At 40.9% G+C, this 20,658-nt stretch overlaps 1 protein-coding gene across 4 annotated transcripts; it reads right to left on the minus strand.

Moving 5' to 3' along the window:
* Nucleotides 1–10,399: 10,399 nt before the first annotated feature.
* On the minus strand, nucleotides 10,400–19,893 carry LOC110520098 (interleukin-34). Of its 4 annotated transcripts, none has more exons than XM_021597149.3 (7): nucleotides 19,128–19,893; nucleotides 17,883–18,026; nucleotides 15,828–15,931; nucleotides 15,553–15,630; nucleotides 15,140–15,322; nucleotides 14,877–15,039; nucleotides 10,400–12,563 (listed from the first exon to the last, which is right to left on the minus strand). In XM_021597149.3, exons 2-7 carry the CDS (start codon nucleotides 17,920–17,922, stop codon nucleotides 12,508–12,510), a joined length of 624 nt encoding a protein of 207 aa, XP_021452824.1. In that variant the 5' UTR covers nucleotides 17,923–18,026; nucleotides 19,128–19,893; the 3' UTR covers nucleotides 10,400–12,507. The 4 variants fall into 4 exon arrangements, with proteins under 4 accessions (XP_021452824.1, XP_090074551.1, XP_090074533.1 ...); XM_090218425.1 differs by having other exon boundaries at nucleotides 14,972–15,039; nucleotides 19,128–19,888; XM_090218407.1 differs by having other exon boundaries at nucleotides 19,645–19,798.
* Nucleotides 19,894–20,658: the final 765 nt, after the last annotated feature.

Here is a 20,658-nt window from a genome sequence, read left to right on the forward strand (position 1 = left end):
GCTGCAGATCCTCTCGAGCTCTGTCAGGTTGGATGCCGCTGCACAGCTATTTTCAGGTTTCTCCAGAGATGTTCGGTCTGGTTCAAGTCCGGGTTCTGGCTGGGCCACTCAAGGACATTCAGAGACTTGTCCCAAAGCCACACCTGTGTTGTCTTGGCTGTGTGCTTAGGGTCGTTGTCCTGCTGGAAGGTGATCCTTCAGCCCAGTCTGAGGTCCTGGGAGTTCTGGAGCAGGTTTTCATTAAGGATCTCTCTGTACTTTGCTCTGTTCATCTTTCCCTCGATTCCGACTAGTCTCCCAGTACCTGCCGCTGAAAAACATCCCTACAGCATAATGCTGCCACCACCATGCTTCTCCATATGGATGGTGCCAGGTTTCCTCCAGACGTGATGCTTGGCATTCAAGAATCTTGTTTCTCATTGTCTGAGAGTCTTTAGGTGCCTTTTGGCAAACTCCAAGCGGGCTGTCATGTGCCTTTTACTGAGTAGTGGCTTCTGTCTAGCCACTCTGCCATAAAGGCCTAATTGCTGGGGTGCTGCAGAGATGGTTGGACCTCAGAGTGAAGGAAAAGCGTCCAATAAGTGATCAGCATATGTGGGAACATAAAGCTGGCTGAGAGAATGCCAAGAGTGTGCAAAGCTGTCGTCAAGGCAAAGGGTGGCAACTTTGAAGAATCTCAAATATATTTTGATTTGTTTAACACTTTTTTGGTTACTACATGATTCCATATGTGTTATTTCATAGTTTTGATGTCTTAACTATTTTTCTACAATGTAGAAAATAAAGAACAACCCTGTAATGAGTAGGTGTCCAAACTTTTGACTGGTACTGTTTATTAAAAACTATTGTCCCTAACATCATTACCCCATAGCAACAGATGTGGGATACACATACACACTCAACCTCTTTCCCCCACAACCACCCACAAGCTCAGCTCAAGAAAGGACTTTATGTGTAAATGCATATACAGGTGCAGCTGTTTGAGAAGGCATGCAAAATGTAAGAAACGTTAAGAGATTTGATTAAACAACATCAAGTTCCAGCTGATGGAAATCAGATACACCCCTTTTCCCTAAAACACACACATGCTGATCCCCTGTTGTGACCATTTTTCCAAGCATCTCTATCCAGTCAGACCTTTGATTATTTTGTGCCACCAGGTTCACAATCATTTGCCCCCTCTCTGATTGTCCGAGCGTGACCCCGTCCCCATGGGTTACTGCAGCTAGTGTTGCCAGCACTGCACCCCACTGGAATCTCCACCGGCTAGTTACAAGGTTTTCAAGGTTCTCATTAGCAGCTTTGAGAAATTCCTTGTATATTATGCTCACCCATCAGGGGGGCTTTGTAGGATCAACCCTGCCAGGCAGGCTCAAAATCTTGAGCGGGCGGTGCTGCTTTAGTGGGTCTCTGACCGCATTTATCTTTCTGTTTTGGCAGCTTACATGCAACTTACAGTATGCCCATAAAACAGGACTTCTCTTTAGTGTATTGGTCGCTCAGGTAGGTGTCTAGGGTATAGGGTTGGGGACCGTTTTATCATGATAGGTCCATAAATAAACTATATTTATAATTTATTTTAAAATGAAAACTCAGCAAAAAAAAAGACCCTGTCTTTCAAACATAATTCGTAAAAATCCAAATAACTTCACAGACCTTCATTGTAAAGGGTTTTAACAATGTTTCCCATGCTTGTTCAATGAACCATAAACAATTAATGAACATGCACCTGTGGAACGGTCGTTAAGACACTAACAACTTACAGACGGTAGGCAATTAAGGTCAGTTATGAAAACTTAGGACACTAAAGAGACCTTTCTACTGACTCTGAAAAACACCAAAAGGTCCCTGCTCATCTGCGTGAACGTGCCTTAGGCATGATGCAAGGAGGCATGAGGACTGCAGATGTGGCCAGGGCAATAAATTGAAATGTCCATACTGTGAGACGCCTAAGACAGTGCTACAAGGAGACAAGACGGACAGCTGATCATCCTTGCAGTGGCAGACCACGTGTAACACCTGCACAGGATGGGTACATCCGAACATCACACCTGCGGAACAGGTACAGGATGGCAACAACAACTGCCCGAGTTACACCAGGAACGCACAATCCCTCCATCAGTGCTCAGACTGTCCGCAATAGGCTGAGTGAGGCTGGACTGAGGGCTTGTAGGCCTGTTGTCTGGTCAGGACCTGCCTTACATCACCGGTAACAACGTCACCTACGGGCAGAAATCCACTGTCGCTGGACCAGACAGGACTGGCAAAAAGTGCTCTTCACTGACGAGTGGCAGTTTTGTCTCACCGGGGGTGATGGTCGGATTCGCGTTTAGCGTCGAAGGAATGAGCGTTACACCGAGGCCTGTACTCTGGAGCGGTTTCGATTTGTAGGGGGAGGGTCCATCTTGATCTGGGTCGGTGTTTCACAGCATCATCAGACTGCCTGCAATGACAAGCTCAATCTCAACGCTGTGCGTTACAGGGAAGACATCCTCCTCCCTCATGTGGTACCCTTCCTGCAGGCTCATCCTGACATGACCCTCCAGCATGACAATGCCATCAGACATACTGCTCGTTCTGTGCGTGATTTCCTGCAAGACAGGAATGTCAGTATTCTGCCATGGCCAGCAAAGAGCCCGGATCTCAATCCCATTGAGCTCGCCTGGGACCTGTTGGATCGGAGGGTGAGGTCTAGGGCCAATCCCCCAAAAAATGTCCGGGAACTTGCAGGTGCCTTGGTGGAAGAGTGGGGTAACATCTCACAGCAAGAACTGGCACATCTGGTGCAGTCCATGAGGAGGAGATGCACTGCAGTACTTAATGCAGCTGGTGGCCACACCAGTTACTGACTGTTACTTTCGATTTTGACCCCCCTTGTTCATGGGCACATTATTCAATTTCTGTTAGTCACATGTCTGTGGAACATGTTCAGTTTATGTCTCAGTTGTTGAATCTTATGTTCATACAAATATTTACGCATGTTAAGTTTGCTGAAAAAAAAACGCAGTTGACAGTGAGAGGACGTTTCTTTTTTTGCTATGTTTATATCCTATATCTGCACAAAATTGAAAGCTCTCTCTCACAACCCCTGCTCGCACATATACAGTACATGGGGTCTGGGATTTGCATTCACTTAACTCCACACTTTTCCAAACATAAAAACACACCTTCCATCACAATACACCCGCACATACTGTGCCTTCTATGTCCTCGGTTTGCTGTTTTTATCCCTACCATGTTGATTCTGAGTACTTTTGTGTTCCAGTTCCTTATTTTTGAATATGTATTATTTAGCTAAATATCATTTCTTCTAATGTTGTTTTATTTATAAAATACTATAAATAGGTAGTTTAATACGAATTATTTTACAACATTCCCTATTTTGAATGGTATAGTGTAGTTATACTTTAAATCTGGTTGTTAGTTATTTTGGTCATGTTGCTACAGATGCCACCCAATCATTAATTATTTTTGCATTGTTGCTAAACAAAATGACTGGTCATCCATTCTAAACAAAATGGTTGCTATGCAGGCTGGATAATGTTTAAAGAATTTATTTATTTAACCAGGAAGCGCTCATTGAGATTTGAAATCTCTTTTTCAAGCGCATCCTGTCCAAGACAATTACAGACAGACATGAAAACTACAGGTAATCTAGTAAAAAAACTGAATTCACAGGAGTATAACAAAATCATAAAACAGCAAATTAAGAACATTGACAGGTCAGGGAATCAGCCTCAAAATCCTTCATCGATGATTTAAAAACATCAGTTGGGACAAGTTCTTCCAGTTTAAAAGTATTTTGTAATGCGTTCCATGGCGCAGAGTACATAAAAGCCCTTAAACCAAATTCAGTTTTGACATTTGGAACACTTAGCAGGATAAAGTATTGCGAACGAAGAGATTACCCACCACATTTCTGAACAATAAAAATGCCAAAATAAAATGGTAGTAACCCCATAATGGCTTTGTAAAGAAAAGTATACCAGTGACTGAGCCTACGATTAACTAGAAGGACAGCCAACCCTGGAATATAAAGTGCAGTGGAGCATAAAGTTTTTGCAGTTTAAAATAAATCTCAATGCTCCATGGTAAAGGGTGTCAATTGATCTCAAACACTGAGCGGAAACATTCATATATAAAATATCCCCATAGTCTAGTATAGGCATAAATGTAGCTGATACTAGCTTCAAAAGAAAAACCGTCCTTATTCCTAAAATAAAATCCCAACTGCAATTTAAATATATATATTTGTCTATTTAAACAGTAACCCTTTTCTATTTCACAGACACTAGTCAATGCTACTATTTCGGTATGTGCCGTTTACCATTACCTCGTCACTATGGTTGCTCTCCTGCCTGACTATGTGTGCGTCTCTTTGGATTTCTATTTTCTCCTTTCTGGAAACTTTATCTATAGCATTGACTGTTGATCGGATACACCAATATCTCGTATCTCACTTCACTACTTTAGGCTTCCCTCTCCTCCTTTTTGGACACTATCCAAGTGTTGAGTAGGTTAAATTGTCCTGTTAGTTATTATTTGTACAAGACATCCGTCCTACCTAACAACACCCATTTAGTATCCTGGCGAATATGCCTCATGATTAAGTTTAGTTTTATTTATGGTAGCACACCTTACCTCAGGTCATCGCAGACCTGCCAGTGTATATTGGTCATGCAAAACCCAGTGGATCTGTTTGGAATAGCAAAACACTTTAGAACCTCAAATCATAGATAACTTAAATCATTCCCCCCAGAATCGAGAATATAAGCTACGGACCTTGTCGCCGACTGGGAAAAGCAAAGTTCGTTGGATCTAGTCACCGTCCCTGTCGGTCTGGGGTGTATACCGGCCTGTTATAGAGCCCCAATTGTCAAGACCCGGTTACGAACTCGGGTCTCCGGTGTGAGAAACAGTCACTTAGCAAACTGAGCCACTAAGAGTCGGCAGAACCCAGAAGATGAGGCAGACACAGCAGTACTTGAGACGGTGTTTTAATAAAGTAAAAAGGAAAGTTCAGGCAAAAATATAAATCCACAACATCAAAAGTAATTCCAAGAGAAAAAGGTAAATCCACAAGGTGGTAGGTACAGCAGAAAAAAGCCTCAAAAGATAATTAAAAAAACAGAGTACCACAAGAGAGTCCAACTGGCGTAACAAATGTTCACAGCATCGCTGGGGCTGGGTGCTAACATTCAAACACAGAGCAAAGAACTGAGGATAACTAAGGGTTTAAATACATTCAAGGGAAACGAGGCACAGGTGCAAATAATAACTGGAAACAAGGGAAAACAAAAGGGTCAAAAAGCACAATTGGGGCATCTAGTGGCCAAAACCGGAACAATCCCGGCCAAATCCTGACACCCAATGTCAGGGGACAGGACTTTGTTATACGGGACCACGGCCCCTCCCGTGCACGGTTCTCAGCTTATTACCTTCAGATGACAGGGACAGATATTTAGATCCGGCTCTCAAAGGACCAAATCGTTAAAGGAATTTCATTCCTATATGTTCATCAACCAATTCAATTAAAATACTTTGCCCATTTCTAAGAATTTGTAAGATACTTATTTGCATAAAATGGACAGAGACCAGTCTCAAAATCAATCAATAGCGTTTATTCTCGAAAGTACTACCTATAAAATCATGTACATTAGTTTATATACCTCATATTTCGTCAAATGTCTCTCCTCCCCTCAGATACAATGGCAGTATAGTTCACAAGCCTTCCCACATTGTCTACCACCTGTTAAACAATCTACTACTAGCCCAAGGTCTCTCCCCTCCCTGGGTAGAGACAGGATGTCCTGTAAGGAACATAGCATTCCAGCCAGTCTGACGATAGCTCCATTCGTTTCTAACAAGGAACAGACAGTCCTTGTTCTAATTCTTGACTAAAATTACACACATTATATTCAGTATTATGATTATAATAAGATTCATACATCCATACAGTAACATAGTAGTATTCTGTTTAGTTATAGTTTTAAGTTAAATGGATACATAATTTAGTCATTATTCATCAAAATCCCATAACCAAAGTGTTGGTCCCATGTTTCATAAGGTGAAATAAAAGATCCCAGAAATGTTACATACACACAAAAGGCTTATTACTCTCAATTTTTTTGCACAAATTTATTTATATCCCTGTTAGTGAGCATTTATACTTTGCCCTGATAATCCACCTACCTGACAGGTGTGGCATATCAAGAAGCTGATTAAACAGCATGATGATTACTCAGATGCACCTTGTGCTATGGACAATAAAAGGCCTCTCTAAAATGTACAGTTTTGTCACACAACACAATGGCACAGATGTCTCAAGTTTTGAGCGGGCATGCAATTGGCATGCTGACTGCAGGAATGTCCACCAGCGCTGTTGCCAGATAATTGAATGTTCATTTCTTTACCATAAGCCGCCTTCAATATCGTTTTTGAGAATTTGGCAGTACGTCCAACTGGCCTTACAACCGCAGACTATGTGTAACCACGCCAACCCAGGACCTCCACATCTGGCATATTTACCTGCGGAATCGTCTGAGACCAGCCACCTGGACAGTTGATGAAACTGGGGAGTGTTTCTGTCTGTAAACAGAAAAATCTCTGTATAATTGGCTGGGCCTGGCTCCCCAGTGGGTGGGCCTGGTGCCCAACTGGGTGGGCCTATGCCCTGCACCCCTGCCCAGTCATGTGAAATCCATAGATTACGGCCTAATTTATTTATTAACTCAGTAACTCAGTAAAATCATTGAAATTTTAGTATGTTGCATTTACATTCTTGTTCAATATACATCATATGGGTGGCAAGGTAGCCTAGGGTAGCCTAGGGTAGCCTAGTGGCAAGAGCATTGGACTAGTAACCGGAAGGTTGCAAGTTCAAATCCCCGAGCTGTCGTTCTGGCCCTGAACAGGCAGTTAACCCACTAGGCTGTCATTGAAAATAAGAATTTGTTCTTAACTGACTTGCCTAGTTAAATAAAGGTTAACAAAAAAAATATTAGCCTTCTGATTACAATGAAGAGCAAGATGTGCCGCTCTGTTCTGGGCCAGCTGCAGCTTAACTAGGTATTTCTTTGCAGCACAACATGGCTAGACAGTAATCAAGATAAGAGAGCCTGCAGGACTTGCATTCTGGAATGTTGTGTCAAAAAAGCACAGTTATCTTTATTATGTGCATACCTCTCCCCATCTTTACAACCATTGAATCTATATGTTTTGACCATGACTGTTTACAGTCTAAGGTAACACCAAGTAATTTAGTCTCCTCAACTTGTTCAACAGCCACACCATTCATTACCAGATTCAACTGTGGTCTAGAGCTTAGGGAATGGATTTGTACCAAATACAATGCTCTTAGTTTGACCAGTTTGTTACTGGCCAACCATTCCAAAACTGACTGCAACTCCTTGTTAAGGGTTTCAGTGACTTCATAAGCTGTGGTTGCTGATGTGTATATAGTTGAGTTATCAGCATACATGGACACACAGGCTTTGTTTAATGACAGTGGCAGGTTAGTGTGGTGGTAGGGTAGCCTAGTGGTAAGAGCGTTGAACTTGAACTCCCCGAGCTGACAAGGTACAAATCTGTCTTTCTGCTCCTGAACAAGGCAGTTAACCCACTGTTCCTAGGCTGTCATTGAAAATAAGAATTTGTTCTTAACTGACTTGCATTGTTAAATAAAGGTAAAATAGAAAAAGTAGAGATCTGCCCTGTGGTACACCACACACTACATTTTTGACATTAGATAGAGGTGTTTCTTTAATGGAAGCCTGAGTTCTATTAGATAGATAGCTCTGAATCCACAATATGGCAGAGGTTGAAAAGCAATAAAACATATGTTTTCTCAACAACAGGTAATGGTCAATAATATCAAAGGTTGCACTGAAATCTAACAGTACAGCTCCCACAATCTTCTTATTATCAATTTATTTCAACCAATCATCAATCATTTGTGTCAGTGCAGTACATGTTGAGTGCCTTTATAAGAATGCTGAAAGTCTGTTGTCAATTTGTTTGAAGAGAAATAGCATTGTATTTGGTCAAACACCATTTTTTCCAACAGTTTACTATGAGCTGTCAGCAAGCTGATATGGATGCTGTTAGAACCAATAAAGGCCGCTTTACCACTCTTGGGTAGCAGAATGACTTTGGCTTCCCTCCAGGCTTGAGGACAAACACCTTCCTTAAATATATGACAGATAGGAGTGGCCATAGAGTCAGCTAGCATCCTCAGTAGCTATCCATCTAAGTTGTCAAAGCCAGGAGGTTTGTCATTATTGATCGATAACAATAATTTTTCCACCTCTCCCACAATACCATTATAAAATGTTAACTTAAAATGCTTGTCTTTCATTGTTTATTTTTGTATGCATGAATACAATGTCTCACTGTTCCTTTAGACAAAATTAGCCTAAATTTGCCCACTTTGCCAATTGAGAAATTATGTAACTAAACTCAACACAAAGAAGAAGAAACCATTACAAAGCCAATATCAGAAGAAAAGCTGCATTATCTAAACTACAGTTGACAAACAAATGGCCTAACAAACGTCAGAAATTATAATATGGCCTACCAAATATCAGAAATGATTAGCAGAAAGTTGTCTAAATTAGGGGTGAAAGTAGCCAGTAGGCTATAAGGTCCAGTTTGGAGTATCAGCAAAATAAATGATTATGGAATTATGGTGAATTGAACTGCGTAGATAGCCTACTTTTGAAGTGATTTGTTTGACGATCAGAAGAAAACATCACACAACACCCATGATATGCAAAACTGAGCCTGTGCAGACACCGCTAAAAACAGCAGCAAACGGGATTAGATGTTCACATGCCACAGTATCCTGTCTAAGATCAGCATATCCCAAGCATCTTATCCGAGTTTCTCATAACTGGGATACAAACTTTTTCGGGTTATTGTAAACAGGATTTGATGTTTATATGTCAACTCAAAAACAGAATACTTTAACAGGATATTGGTGGACATGTAAACCTGACTATTGAGATAAAATGTGAAGTGCTCAGTGGTGTCATGACGTTGGCCTGGGTGTAGGTTTATGACAGTCATAAATACCTATATTTCCTCTCTCTACCCTACTGATGTTACATTTGCAAACCCCTTGGTTAACATAGAGATTATGGGAACTTCAGAAGGTGGGGGGAAATTAACTCTATTCTGGTAATCCGACCAATTGAACATATGCGGTGGTACTTAATGAATATGATGTCAGTTCGGTTGTCATCTGAGATATTCTCATCAATGATAAGGTGACAAACTCTACAGTGGAAAGTCTACACATCAGAGTTATCGGATTCACATGGAAGCCAACATCAGCGTGAGCTTTGGTTGCGAATGGTATGAACTTTGAACTCTTATTCACTACAGAAGTAATACCTCCTAGCCGCTGAGTTAGCAACAGCCGCTGCAAACGAGGGTTAGGAAGGAACAGACAGAGTATCCCGTCTATCACACAACGACGTTACTACAACGTATCCAACTGACCACCAGAGACATTCTTCAAAGGACAAAGGACTCGGTTGGGCAACACGGCCTTCCATCTACCACCAACCTACCGAAGCGCAGCACAGAGTAAATATTTATTGCATTTTCCTTTTCCAAATGGGCGGTAATTTAGAATGCATAAGATACTGTATTTTTACGATAGCACAGCTTCGCCCTTTGTTCCTCAGTCTTCCCGCTCTTTCACTCAAACCCAGCCCTTTTCTTTTGTGTAACAAGCTGTCATATCTGTTCTGCTCGCTAGGGACGTTTTCCTTTATGACGTAATTTGTAATCAAGTTATGATTTAATGTGTATGTGTAATTCTGTGTGATTAGTTAGGTATTTAGTAAATAAATAATTAAACTCAATTTTGTATCGCTGATTCAACTTGTTAGCCAGGGTTCGTGCAGATAACCAAGAATTTACAACTTTCAGATGAAACTGAATTAAGATGACGATTAATATTGACTGCTATTGATGTAAAATATTACTAGGTCTTTAAGAGTTTATTCGGAAGATAACAGCTCTATAAATATTATTTCATGGTGCCCTGACTCTCTAGTTAATTACATTTACATGATTAGCTCAATCAGGTAATATTAATTAGGGTGAAATTATTTTATAGAATATGTCATATCACTTAATCCGGCATAGCCAAAGACACGACAGTGGGAATAACTTTATGCAGTGGAGTTTTGCAATGTTTCTAATTAACTGAAATGTATCCAATGTTTTTTTTTAAATACATGGCCCAATCATAGTTATGTCGAAGACATTAAACTTATTTTTAAACATAAAAAAGAGAACACAATTTCCAGATGGTAAATGGCATGTATTTTTCACAATGGCTGTCACATATTATATGAATAGCTTTCCAAATAAATAACTTGACACTGTCTTGTGTATATAAAAACTCTTTATTTTAATGTAACCATACAAGAAATGCAGCATGTCCCAACTCTCAACATGTTGAACCTGTGAATAGATTGCACAAATAGCTTTATTTCAGCATCAATAAACAGTAACAAAACCATGAGTGGCTGGACATTGTTGGAATTCACTGACAAAGCCTGCAAGTCAGCAAAATATCTTAAATCAATTTTAAAAACATAGAACAAAGAAATATCATAATTGCTTAAAATGTCAAAGTGTAAAGTGTTGGTCCCATGTTTCACGAGCTGAATTAAAAGATCCCATACATTTTCCATACGCACAAAAAGCTTATTTCTCTCAGATTTTGTGCACAAATGTGTTTACATCCCTGTTAGTGAGCATTTCTCCTTTTCCCTGAAAGTCCATCCACCTGACAGGTGTGGCATATCAAGAAGCCGATTAAACAGCATGGTCATTACACAGGTGCACCTTGTGGTGGGGACAAAAAAAGGTGAGTGTGCAATTGACATACTGACTGCAGGAATGTGCACCAGAGCTGTGGCCAGAGAATTTAATGTTAATTTCTCTACCATAAGCCACCTCCAACGTAATTTTAGAGAATTTGGCAGTATGTCCAACTGGCCTCACAACCGCAGACCACGTGTATGGGGTTGTGTGGGCGAGCGGTTAGCTGATGTCAAAGTTGTGAACAGAGTGCCCCATGGTGGCAGTGGGATTAGGGTATGGGCAGGCATAAAATATGGACAATGAACAGAATTGCATTTTATCTATGGCAATTTGAATGCACAGAGATCCCGTGACGAGACCCTGAGGCCCATTGTCGTGCTATTCACCCGCCGCCATCATCTCATGTTTCAGCATGATAATGCACTGCCCCATGTCGCAAGGATCTGTACACAATTCCTGGAAGCTGAAAATGACCCAGTTCTTCCATGTTGAATGTTGCGTTTATATTTTTGTTCACTATATGCCATTTAGCGGACGTTTTCATCCAAAGTGACTTACAGTCATGTGTGCATACATTTTAAGTATGGGTGGTCCTGGGAATCAAACCCACTATCCTGACATAGCAAGTGCCATGCTTTTTTAAAAACTGAGCAAAAGAAAACGACAACAGTCCTGAAAGTAGCTATAATTGTGTTCTGTTATTATTTTTGAATATATTGGCAACAGTTGCTAATACCTGTCACCAACAAGTGTTCCCAGATTGCAAAAAAAGGTATAGAAATGCCATACTCTGTAGCTCTCTGCTTGAGCATAGCCACCTGCGCTATACCATACAACTGTCAAAACACAGAACATAAACATCAGCAGACAATATATTATAAGTACACATATGAAAACTATAAAATATCTCTTTCAAAGTACTATACAACATAGGAGGCAAAGAATGATAAGTAAACAAAACTGTAGGCAAGCTGTGACAATAACAGTGTGTGGATAAAGCTGCAAAGTCCACAGGGAATGTATTTACTGTGGCATCCATAGCAACAGATGAAGTTTGGGTTGCATACCGTTGGTAATAGTTTTCAGGGCATATTGTTGGTGCAACAACATCAGAACTTCACACAGGAGGGGTATGACATACAGCTCAACTGCAACATTGGACATACACTGAGTGTACCAAACATTAAGAACACCTGCTCTTTCCATGACATAGACTGACCAGGTGAATCCAGGTGAAAGATATGATCCCTTATCGATGTCACGTGTTAGCTAAACCCACTTCAATTAGTGTAAATGAAGGGGGGGAGACAGGTTAAAGAATGATTAAGCCTTGAGACAATTGAGACATTGATTGTGTATGTGTGCCATTCAGAGTGTGAATGGACAAGACAAAATATTTAAGTGCCTTTGAACAGGGTATGGTGATAGGTGCACCGGTTTGAGTCAAGAATTACAACGCTGCTGGGTTTTTCACGCTCAACAGTTTCTTGTGTGTATCAAGAATGGTTCACCACCCAAAGGACATCCAGCCAACTTGACACAAATGTGGGAAGCATTGGAGTCAACAAGCAAAAATGGATGGGGTGCAACTAAATATTAAGAAGGTGTACTTAATGTTTTTTACACTCAGTGTATATTTGCAATGTTTGGAAATTAACGTCCTCCTCAGGTTTCCTGTAGTTGTCTCTTTCTGCCCTTCCGCCAGTGAAGAGTGCTACAATCTGAAGTAAGAAAATAGTTTAAGTGACTGAGATCAATCATCTTAAAATCATGTCTAAATATTTCTGATAAAAGCATACAAACTATTTTGAGTGATCAGTGACACTTCATTCAACGTTTATGGGCCTGCTTTGAACATCCTAGCCATGAAGTAAGCACTAAACCATTCCAACATGTGGGTTACAACATTGTCGCTGTTTTTTCTTCTAATGTTTTTTTATATTCATGACTCATGTTCTGCACATGAGTGCTTTATACTCCTTCATGCCTTACGTTTTCCTTCTATTAAATTGTTAACAGATGTGCTCTAGCCTCAACAACTCTACTGATCTCTCTGTAAAACAAGGAACAAATATACAGTGGGGCAAAAAAGTATTTAGTCAGCCACCAATTGTGCAAGTTCTCCCACTTAAAAAGATGAGAGAGGCCTGTAATTGTCATCATAGTTACACTTCAACTATGACAGACAAAATGAGAAAAAAAATTCCAGAAAATCACATTGTAGGATTTTTTATTAATTTATTTGCAAATTATGGTGGAAAATAAGTATTTGGTCACCTACAAACAAGCAAGATTTCTGGCTCTCACAGACCTGTAACTTCTTCTTCAAGAGGCTCCTCTGTCCTCCACTCGTTACCTGTATTAATGGCACCTGTTTGAACTTGTTATCAGTTTAAAAGACACCTGTCCACAACCTCAAACAGTCACACTCCAAACTCCACTATGGCCAAGACCAAAGAGCTGTCAAAGGACACCAGAAACAAAATTGTAGACCTGCACCAGGCTGGGAAGACTGAATCTGCAATAGGTAAGCAGCTTGGTTTAAAGAAATCAACTGTGGGAGCAATTATTGGAAATGGAAGACATACAAGACCACTGATAATCTCCCTTGATCTGGGGCTCCACGCAAGATCTCACCCCGTGGGGTCAAAATGATCAAGAGAACAGTAAGCAAAAATCCCAGAACCACACGGGGGGACCTAGTGAATGACCTGCAGAGAGGTGGGACCAAAGTAACAAAGCCTACCATCAGTAACACACTACACTGCCAGGGACTCAAATCCTGCAGTGCCAGACGTGTCCCCCTGCTTAAGCCAGTATATGTCCAGGCCCGTCTGAAGTTTGCTAGAGAGCATTTGGATGATCCAGAACAAGATTGGGAGAATGTCATATGGACAGATGAAACCAAAATATAATTTTTTGGTAAAAACTCAACTCGTCGTGTTTGGAGGACAAGGAATGCTGAGTTGCATCCAAAGAACACCATACCTACTGTGAAGCATGGGGGTGGAAACATCATGCTTTGGGGCTGTTTCTCTGCAAAGGGACCAGGACGACTGATCCGTGTAAAGGAAAGATTGAATGGGGCCATGTATCGTGAGATTTTGAGTGAAAACCTCCTTCCATCAGCAAGGGCATTGAAGATGAAACGTGGCTGGGTCTTTCAGCATGACAATGATCCCAAACACACCGCCCGGGCAATGAAGGAGTGGCTTTGTGAGAAGCATTTCAAGGTCCTGGAGTGGCCTTGCCAGTCTCCAGATCTCAACCCCATAGAAAATCTTTGCAGGGAGTTGAAAGTCAGTGTTGCCCAGTAACAGCCCCAAAACATCACTGCTCTAAAGGAGATCTGCATGGAGGAATGGGCCAAAATACCAGCAACAGTGTGTGAAAACCTTGTGAAGACTTACAGAAAACGTTTGACATCTGTCATTGCCAACAAAGGGTATATAACAAAGTATTGAGATAAACTTTTGTTATTGACCAAATACTTATTTTCCACCATAATTTGCAAATAAATTCATTAAAAATCCTACAATGTGATTTTGTCTGTCATAGTTGAAGTGTACCTATGATGAAAATTACAGGCCTCTCTCATCTTTTTAAGTGGGAGAACTTGCACAATTGGTGGCTGACTAAATACTTTTTTGCCCCACTGTACCTTAAGAGGTGCTGATGCAAATAACATGTGGGGGTTTAAAATTGAATGGTACAGTCATGTCTTAACGTATATAGGATGTGTAAATGATTAATGAATAGGCTAACAGTAGATATTAACAGGCCTGTCCAAGTCACTCTCCTTTTAAGGCAGAGACCTCATGGGAACCTGTGGCACAGACAACTATCTCTCTTTAAACAGTGTTGAATAAGAACAACTTAGTGTCTACAAACACTGAAGAGATACAATTGACACAACATGCCAAACCAGTTGAGTAGGTTTGTGTTCCTGGGAAATTGCCAACATAGAGAGGTTAGGGTAGAGGTAAGAGGTAATAGAAGACAGGAAATATAATAAGGGAGTGAAGTGCACTCACAGTCTTGCACTCCATCTTCACTGGGAAAGCAGTTTTTGAAGAGACAGTGCATTGTCCTATAGCAGTTATCCAACAGGGATTTGGGGGTCACGAACCTCCACCCTTTTGAGTTGGGCTCCTTCACTCTATTGTAGATCTCCTCTATTCGCTCTGGGGGCTCTCTCTGAAAGGTAAACATACAGTACATGACCATTATGAGTTAAGTTTGTCCACAGAGAGATGAGCAGAGCAGTGACAGTGACACGATGGCCAGTCTTACACACCTCATCACTCTGTGGTGGGAACACCTGCTGGATCTTCCTGAAGAGATCTTCCAGATCAGAGGTGTACTTGTAGGAGGGATGTCTCTCTGGCAGGACCCTCAAGATTCTCTTCAACACCTCCTGGTTGACCAACAGCCACACATCCTGCAGGTCCCCCTCCTCCAGATCCACCACCCTCACCCTCTGGAGGGACACAGAAAAGAGATAAAGTGACGTAGTGGGGAGCGGGATAGGAGGAGGAACAGCTAGAGATGTATAGAGTGATAAGAGTGAAGATTGGAGATAAAGGAAGGAGAATAAGGAAGCAAAGTAGATGAAGGGTGAGTGAATGGATGGTATGATATGTTGATTTTTCATATGACTGAACAAGTTAGAAGAGTGATAATGATAAGGAAACAAAGGGAGGGACTCACCAGCCTGCTGATGTTGCAGAGTTTGAAGATCTCTTCATAGTGAACTCTGATGGTGTAATTAATGGGGAAATTGTGCTTCTGTTAAAGACAAGAAAGATTTTGGTGTCAGATTGTGTTTGTACAAAAAAATACCACCTTTCTTTTCCACATCTATCAACTTTCAATATAATTATTCTGTGCAGTGATCCACGCACTAGTCTTCCCTAATGTGTGTCTAATTTCATTCATATTCCAAACTTGCAAGTCACTGTCTTGATATCCTGAACCATTCTTACAAAGTTACGTCTTCTGTCGGTGAGTTTTGTTTCCAATGTCTTCAACGACTTGCACTGGGCCAATGTTGTGGGTGTCATCAAAACCGGTATTACCCACATCAAACCTACAGGGGGCACAACACACATATCATATAATACAGGGTTCTTCAAGTATTTTAGCTACCCAAGTATTTTTCTCTGCTCATCCCTGAGTAATAAAGGCCTAGTGCACTAATTTGGTGTTTTTTAATTCTTATTTATTTTTTACCACCACCATTGAAGTGGTATAGTGGTGTGAGAACTGAACTCAGATGAGTAAAGACATTGAGACATCTCTCACAGTGCAAAGACAGACCATCGCTCCTAGCTAGACCTCTGTGGCTGGCTGGCTACTGTGCTAAAATGAATTATGCTGAAATATGACCTCTTCTTTCCATCAGACTCATTATCTCACTGAGAATCCACCAATCTAAGGGAGAGCCCCATCTGAGCCAGATTATAATACTGAGTAAACACCTTAATTTTCACACAACAATAATCTCCTCTAAAACGCTTCACCATAATCAGTGATGTACACGCTAAGAAAAATGGGTTCAAAAAGGGTTCTTCGGCTGTCCCCATAGGAGAACAGGTAGAATCCTTTTGGGTTCAAGGTATAACCCTTTGACATGAAACCCAAAAGGGTTTTTACCTAGTACCAAAAAAAAATCTAGAAAGTGCTATCTTATGGGGACAGCCAAAGAACCCTTTTAGGTTCTAGATAGAAACTTTTGTAGTGGTAAAAAAAATACCGGTCGCAGTGGGGAAAAAAGCAGCACTGCCTATATTTTCAATGCATTTTTCTGCAAAAAAAATGCAAAACAAAAAGTTGGTAAACTCCATTATACCACGGACCATAATCTGCATGTGGTCAAGGGAAGGATACACAGTCACGGTCAGCACAACATTTTTGCTATTATGTTTGTGAACACAGGATTGTTCGGTTTGGGCCTGTGGTCTAAACTCAGATTGAGACCGTAAGTGCCTATTTTGACAAAAGGGTATTTTTTTTCTCAGGAGTAACTAGCTCTGGCTGTACATAGCCTGGGGCAGAATGAGTGGTGGCATGCAATCCAAAGCTAGTCTATTGTTGATCACTGTGTGGTTAGATACTGTGGGCCAGGGCTTGGATGCAGACGGCTGTATAGAGACTCCGAGTCAGCAAAGTCTCCAAGACCTCACAACACACTTCACAAAGCACTAGGAATATGCCTCACCGCACAATCTGTATACACCAAACAAGTCCATATACAGTCAGGAGCTCAAACATCAGATATTCATATACCTCACTCACTCACCCCACCTCCCCTCTATTGTCTTCAATAATTATACCTTCTTCCTATCTTTTTTACTCCTGTATGTCTCTCTCTCTCTCTCTCTCTCTATCTCTCTCTCTCTCTGTGCTACAGGACGTGGTTAGATACATAGATACCAAGATTTAACTGCTATCTTTTTTTTTTGTAACAGAAACCGGACCTACGCAATAACTTTTTTTGGGGGGGGGGGGGGGTTCTCTATCAGAGATAGGAAATACCCATAGATGTTTTCTACTGTCTCTCTCCTTTGAAACTTTCTAGCTTGAGCTCTTTGCAATATACATTGTTTGTCAGTGATGATTTCTGGTAATAGTTGTTCAGTTTACAGAGAGCACTATCATCTCTTAAATCTTTATTAGATTTAGCACTCTCACTCTCCAAAGACAAACTGGGGCTCAGTTGCTGAACGTGCACATGGTACAAACAATTCTCAATGGTCTCCACTGACAGATGTACTTCCTCACACTATTAAGGGCCTCTTAGCTTTAAATGTATAAGTGGTTGATGTGATGAGGTCTCACCCAGCCCATTGCAACAAAAGCATAACTCATTAATGAAACCAGGAATAACATCCATGATGTCAAACTAAACATCATCTCAGTTCTGACCCCACTACATTTGGAAGCTAGATTCTTTCCCAACAATATGTCAAGAAGACTCTAGCCTTTGGCCTGTTACGTAATTCTTCACACATGAACATACACCACAGCACTTCTCTTACCGAATAGCCCACCCAGGAGCCAGGTTGTTGGCCGGCACATAGTCCAACTGAGGTCCCTGTCTAAACACGCTGGAGGCCTCCGACTCAGAGCCCACACTGTTCCAGAGCACCACCAGGCCCTTTTCGCTCTGTGTTAGCCTGTAACTGCAACACAGAGAGGCATTTTTAGACATTTCAACATTCACTTTCTTCATTGGTATTAATTCGATATTTTCTGAATAGCTACAAACACAGTACCCTTGTCAGGTTGAAAGAACAGAGAAAAAAGAAGTAACCCCACACTGCTCTTGCTAGTACCACTGCTCTTTATTACGCTTTATGTACCAGCCTCAAGGCCTTCCTCAGAGATTTATGTACCAGCCTCAAGGCCTTCCTCAGAGATTTATGTACCAGCCTCAAGGCCTTCCTCAGAGATTTTGAGGTTGAACGGACAGGAAATAAGCAATGTACAGTTTAAGATGATATTTAATGGCAGACACACGTGTACATCTAGGGCACCAACCACTTTATGTCAAAAGGAGACATGGGTCATTAGCTGAGTTTGAAGTACTGCATTGCCAAAACCAGTGCATAAAGAACTCCACTCTAGTAATGACTTTCCCTCACTTAACCAGGAATTATTACAATAAATGTCTGTAAATGCCATCTTTGTCAATTAAATAATAATTTGAATAATGTATCTATAACTATAATACGGTTATTACAGACTTATAAATACAACGTTGTTAAGTAAGATTAATATATCAGTGATACAATCTATTAATAATTAATTTGCAATCTAGAGAGACCGTCATCAAGTTCAAATTTGGGTCTATGTACACCGAATGTGAATGATGTGATTATTCATTCACATGTGAATTTCCATGATCAGTTTTCCCCCAAAAATGATGGAAATTATAAAATGGATATCAAGAAAATGAATCACACATCATAAAATAAATAACGCAACACGCCTCTAAAAATGAGGGCAAATGTTACATTCTCTATCCAATGGATGGATGGATCCCAGGGGTCTTTATTATATATCCATATAGCCTACAATATCAAAGGAGCACCTTCGGGTTTCCATCATCAGCGTTAATATTCCGTAATAACCTGTTAGTCTTATTTATTATCTTTTAATAACAATATGTATGACTGTATAACAAAAGTGGGCAGCGCAGCAGCCTATGAAACGCAGCAGTTCCAATATTTGCGCCAAGCGTAACAAATTCGATTTCAATATTCAAACTTGCACAATCACACCTGTAACAACCGAAACCCGTCACTTCAACAATCCAGTATCTTCAGAATAACCCGCAGCAGCACCGATCAAAAGCACACATGCCCCACACAAATGATTTACAAGTCTGGGAAACAACGCGTGCGTTAATCCGGACAGTGACATTGGCACGATGTGTCGTCTTCAACAGATTATCTGAGTGTGGCAACACCCAGAACAAAACCCAGTCTCCGACCAAAGCGAATTTAGGAAAATAACCGAAGCCTCTCTTTCTTGCCCTCTTTGGCCCCCAGCTCTTCAAAATGAGTAAAAATTAATTGCGAATCTGTTCCGTCTCCAGCAGCAGCTCCGAATGAGGGCAGAGCCTGTTAAAAAAACATGCTTCTACAGGCCCAGATGTCACGGGTTTTTACTTTCACTTTCCAATCTCCCCGAAATAATGCTCTCTCATCCCTGACCAGACTGCCCTCTGAAACATTCTTTGCGTTTAATAATTGTAGGCGAGGACAGGACTCCACGTTAGTGTCCATATAGGCTTACAACTTTCCCATGTGCTCAAAAGTCACTGGTCCAGGCATGTATGCGATGTATTCACAATCACATCATTGCATGACATTCACACATCACTGTCTTGCTCTCTCTCTCTCTCTCTCTCTCTGGCCACTCTTCAGAGGCTGGTTCCTCTCTAGGTGTCATCCTAGGTTCCCGCCTTTCGAGGGAGTTTTTACTAGCCACATTGCTTCGACATCTGCGTTGCTTGCTCTTTGGACTATTAGGCTGGGTTTCTGTATAAGCACTTTGTGACAACTGCTGATGTAAAATGGCTTTATAAATACAACTCTATGTCATCTGTGTGGCCAGCATACACTGTCATTTAAAAAAAATAGTTGTTTCAACTAAATATTATTAAGTAGCTGGTTATACAGCTTTGTTTGTTTACTCAACTTTTCAGTCAAAGTATTACCTGAACTTAAAGGGATACTTTGCCATTTGGCAATGATGCCCTTCATCTACTTCCCCAGAGTCAGATGATACACTTTGTATGTCTATGTGTCCAGTAGGAAGGAATTTAGAGGTTGTCTGACGAGTCAATGCTAACTAGCGTTGATGCAGTGATTGGAAGTCTATGGGTATCTACTAGCATGCCAAACTTAGCTCCAACATGAATAAATGTAAGAAAAAACATAGGCAAAAATGTAGTCAATTTAAAATGATGTGTTTGCTTAATTTGTCTGACATGTTCATTCAAATATAAATTATTATTTTGGCATTAGTTACGCACACACGCGCACACACACACACACAGTGATTTTAACATACAATGTTTTCAATTGTCAATTTACATATTTGTATTCAGAGCCTTTACTTGGTACTTTGTTGAAGCACCTTTGGCAGCGATTACAGCCTTGAGTCTTCTTGGGTATGACGCTACAACCATGGCACACTTGTATTTGGGGAGTTTCTCCCATTCTTCTCTGCAGATCCTCTCAAGCTCTGTCAGGTTGTATGGGTAGCGTCACTGCACAGCTATTTTCAGGTCTCTCCAGAGATGTT

This window comes from Oncorhynchus mykiss, chromosome 1, assembly GCF_057628025.1.
Source record: "Oncorhynchus mykiss isolate SJ-2025 chromosome 1, ASM5762802v1, whole genome shotgun sequence".
NCBI lineage: Eukaryota > Metazoa > Chordata > Actinopteri > Salmoniformes > Salmonidae > Oncorhynchus > Oncorhynchus mykiss.

Bases quoted from the DNA above. Each gene is read 5' to 3' on its own strand.
- LOC110520098 (XM_021597149.3), bottom strand. From the start codon at position 17,922: ATGTGCCGGCCAACAACCTGGCTCCTGGGTGGGCTATTCG. The intron at 15,631-15,827 runs GTAAGAATGGTT...TGTCTTTAACAG, and splicing joins CCGACAGAAGACGTAACTTT to AAGCACAATTTCCCCATTAA. The intron at 15,323-15,552 runs GTGAGTCCCTCC...GTGTCCCTCCAG, and splicing joins TCTGCAACATCAGCAGGCTG to AGGGTGAGGGTGGTGGATCT.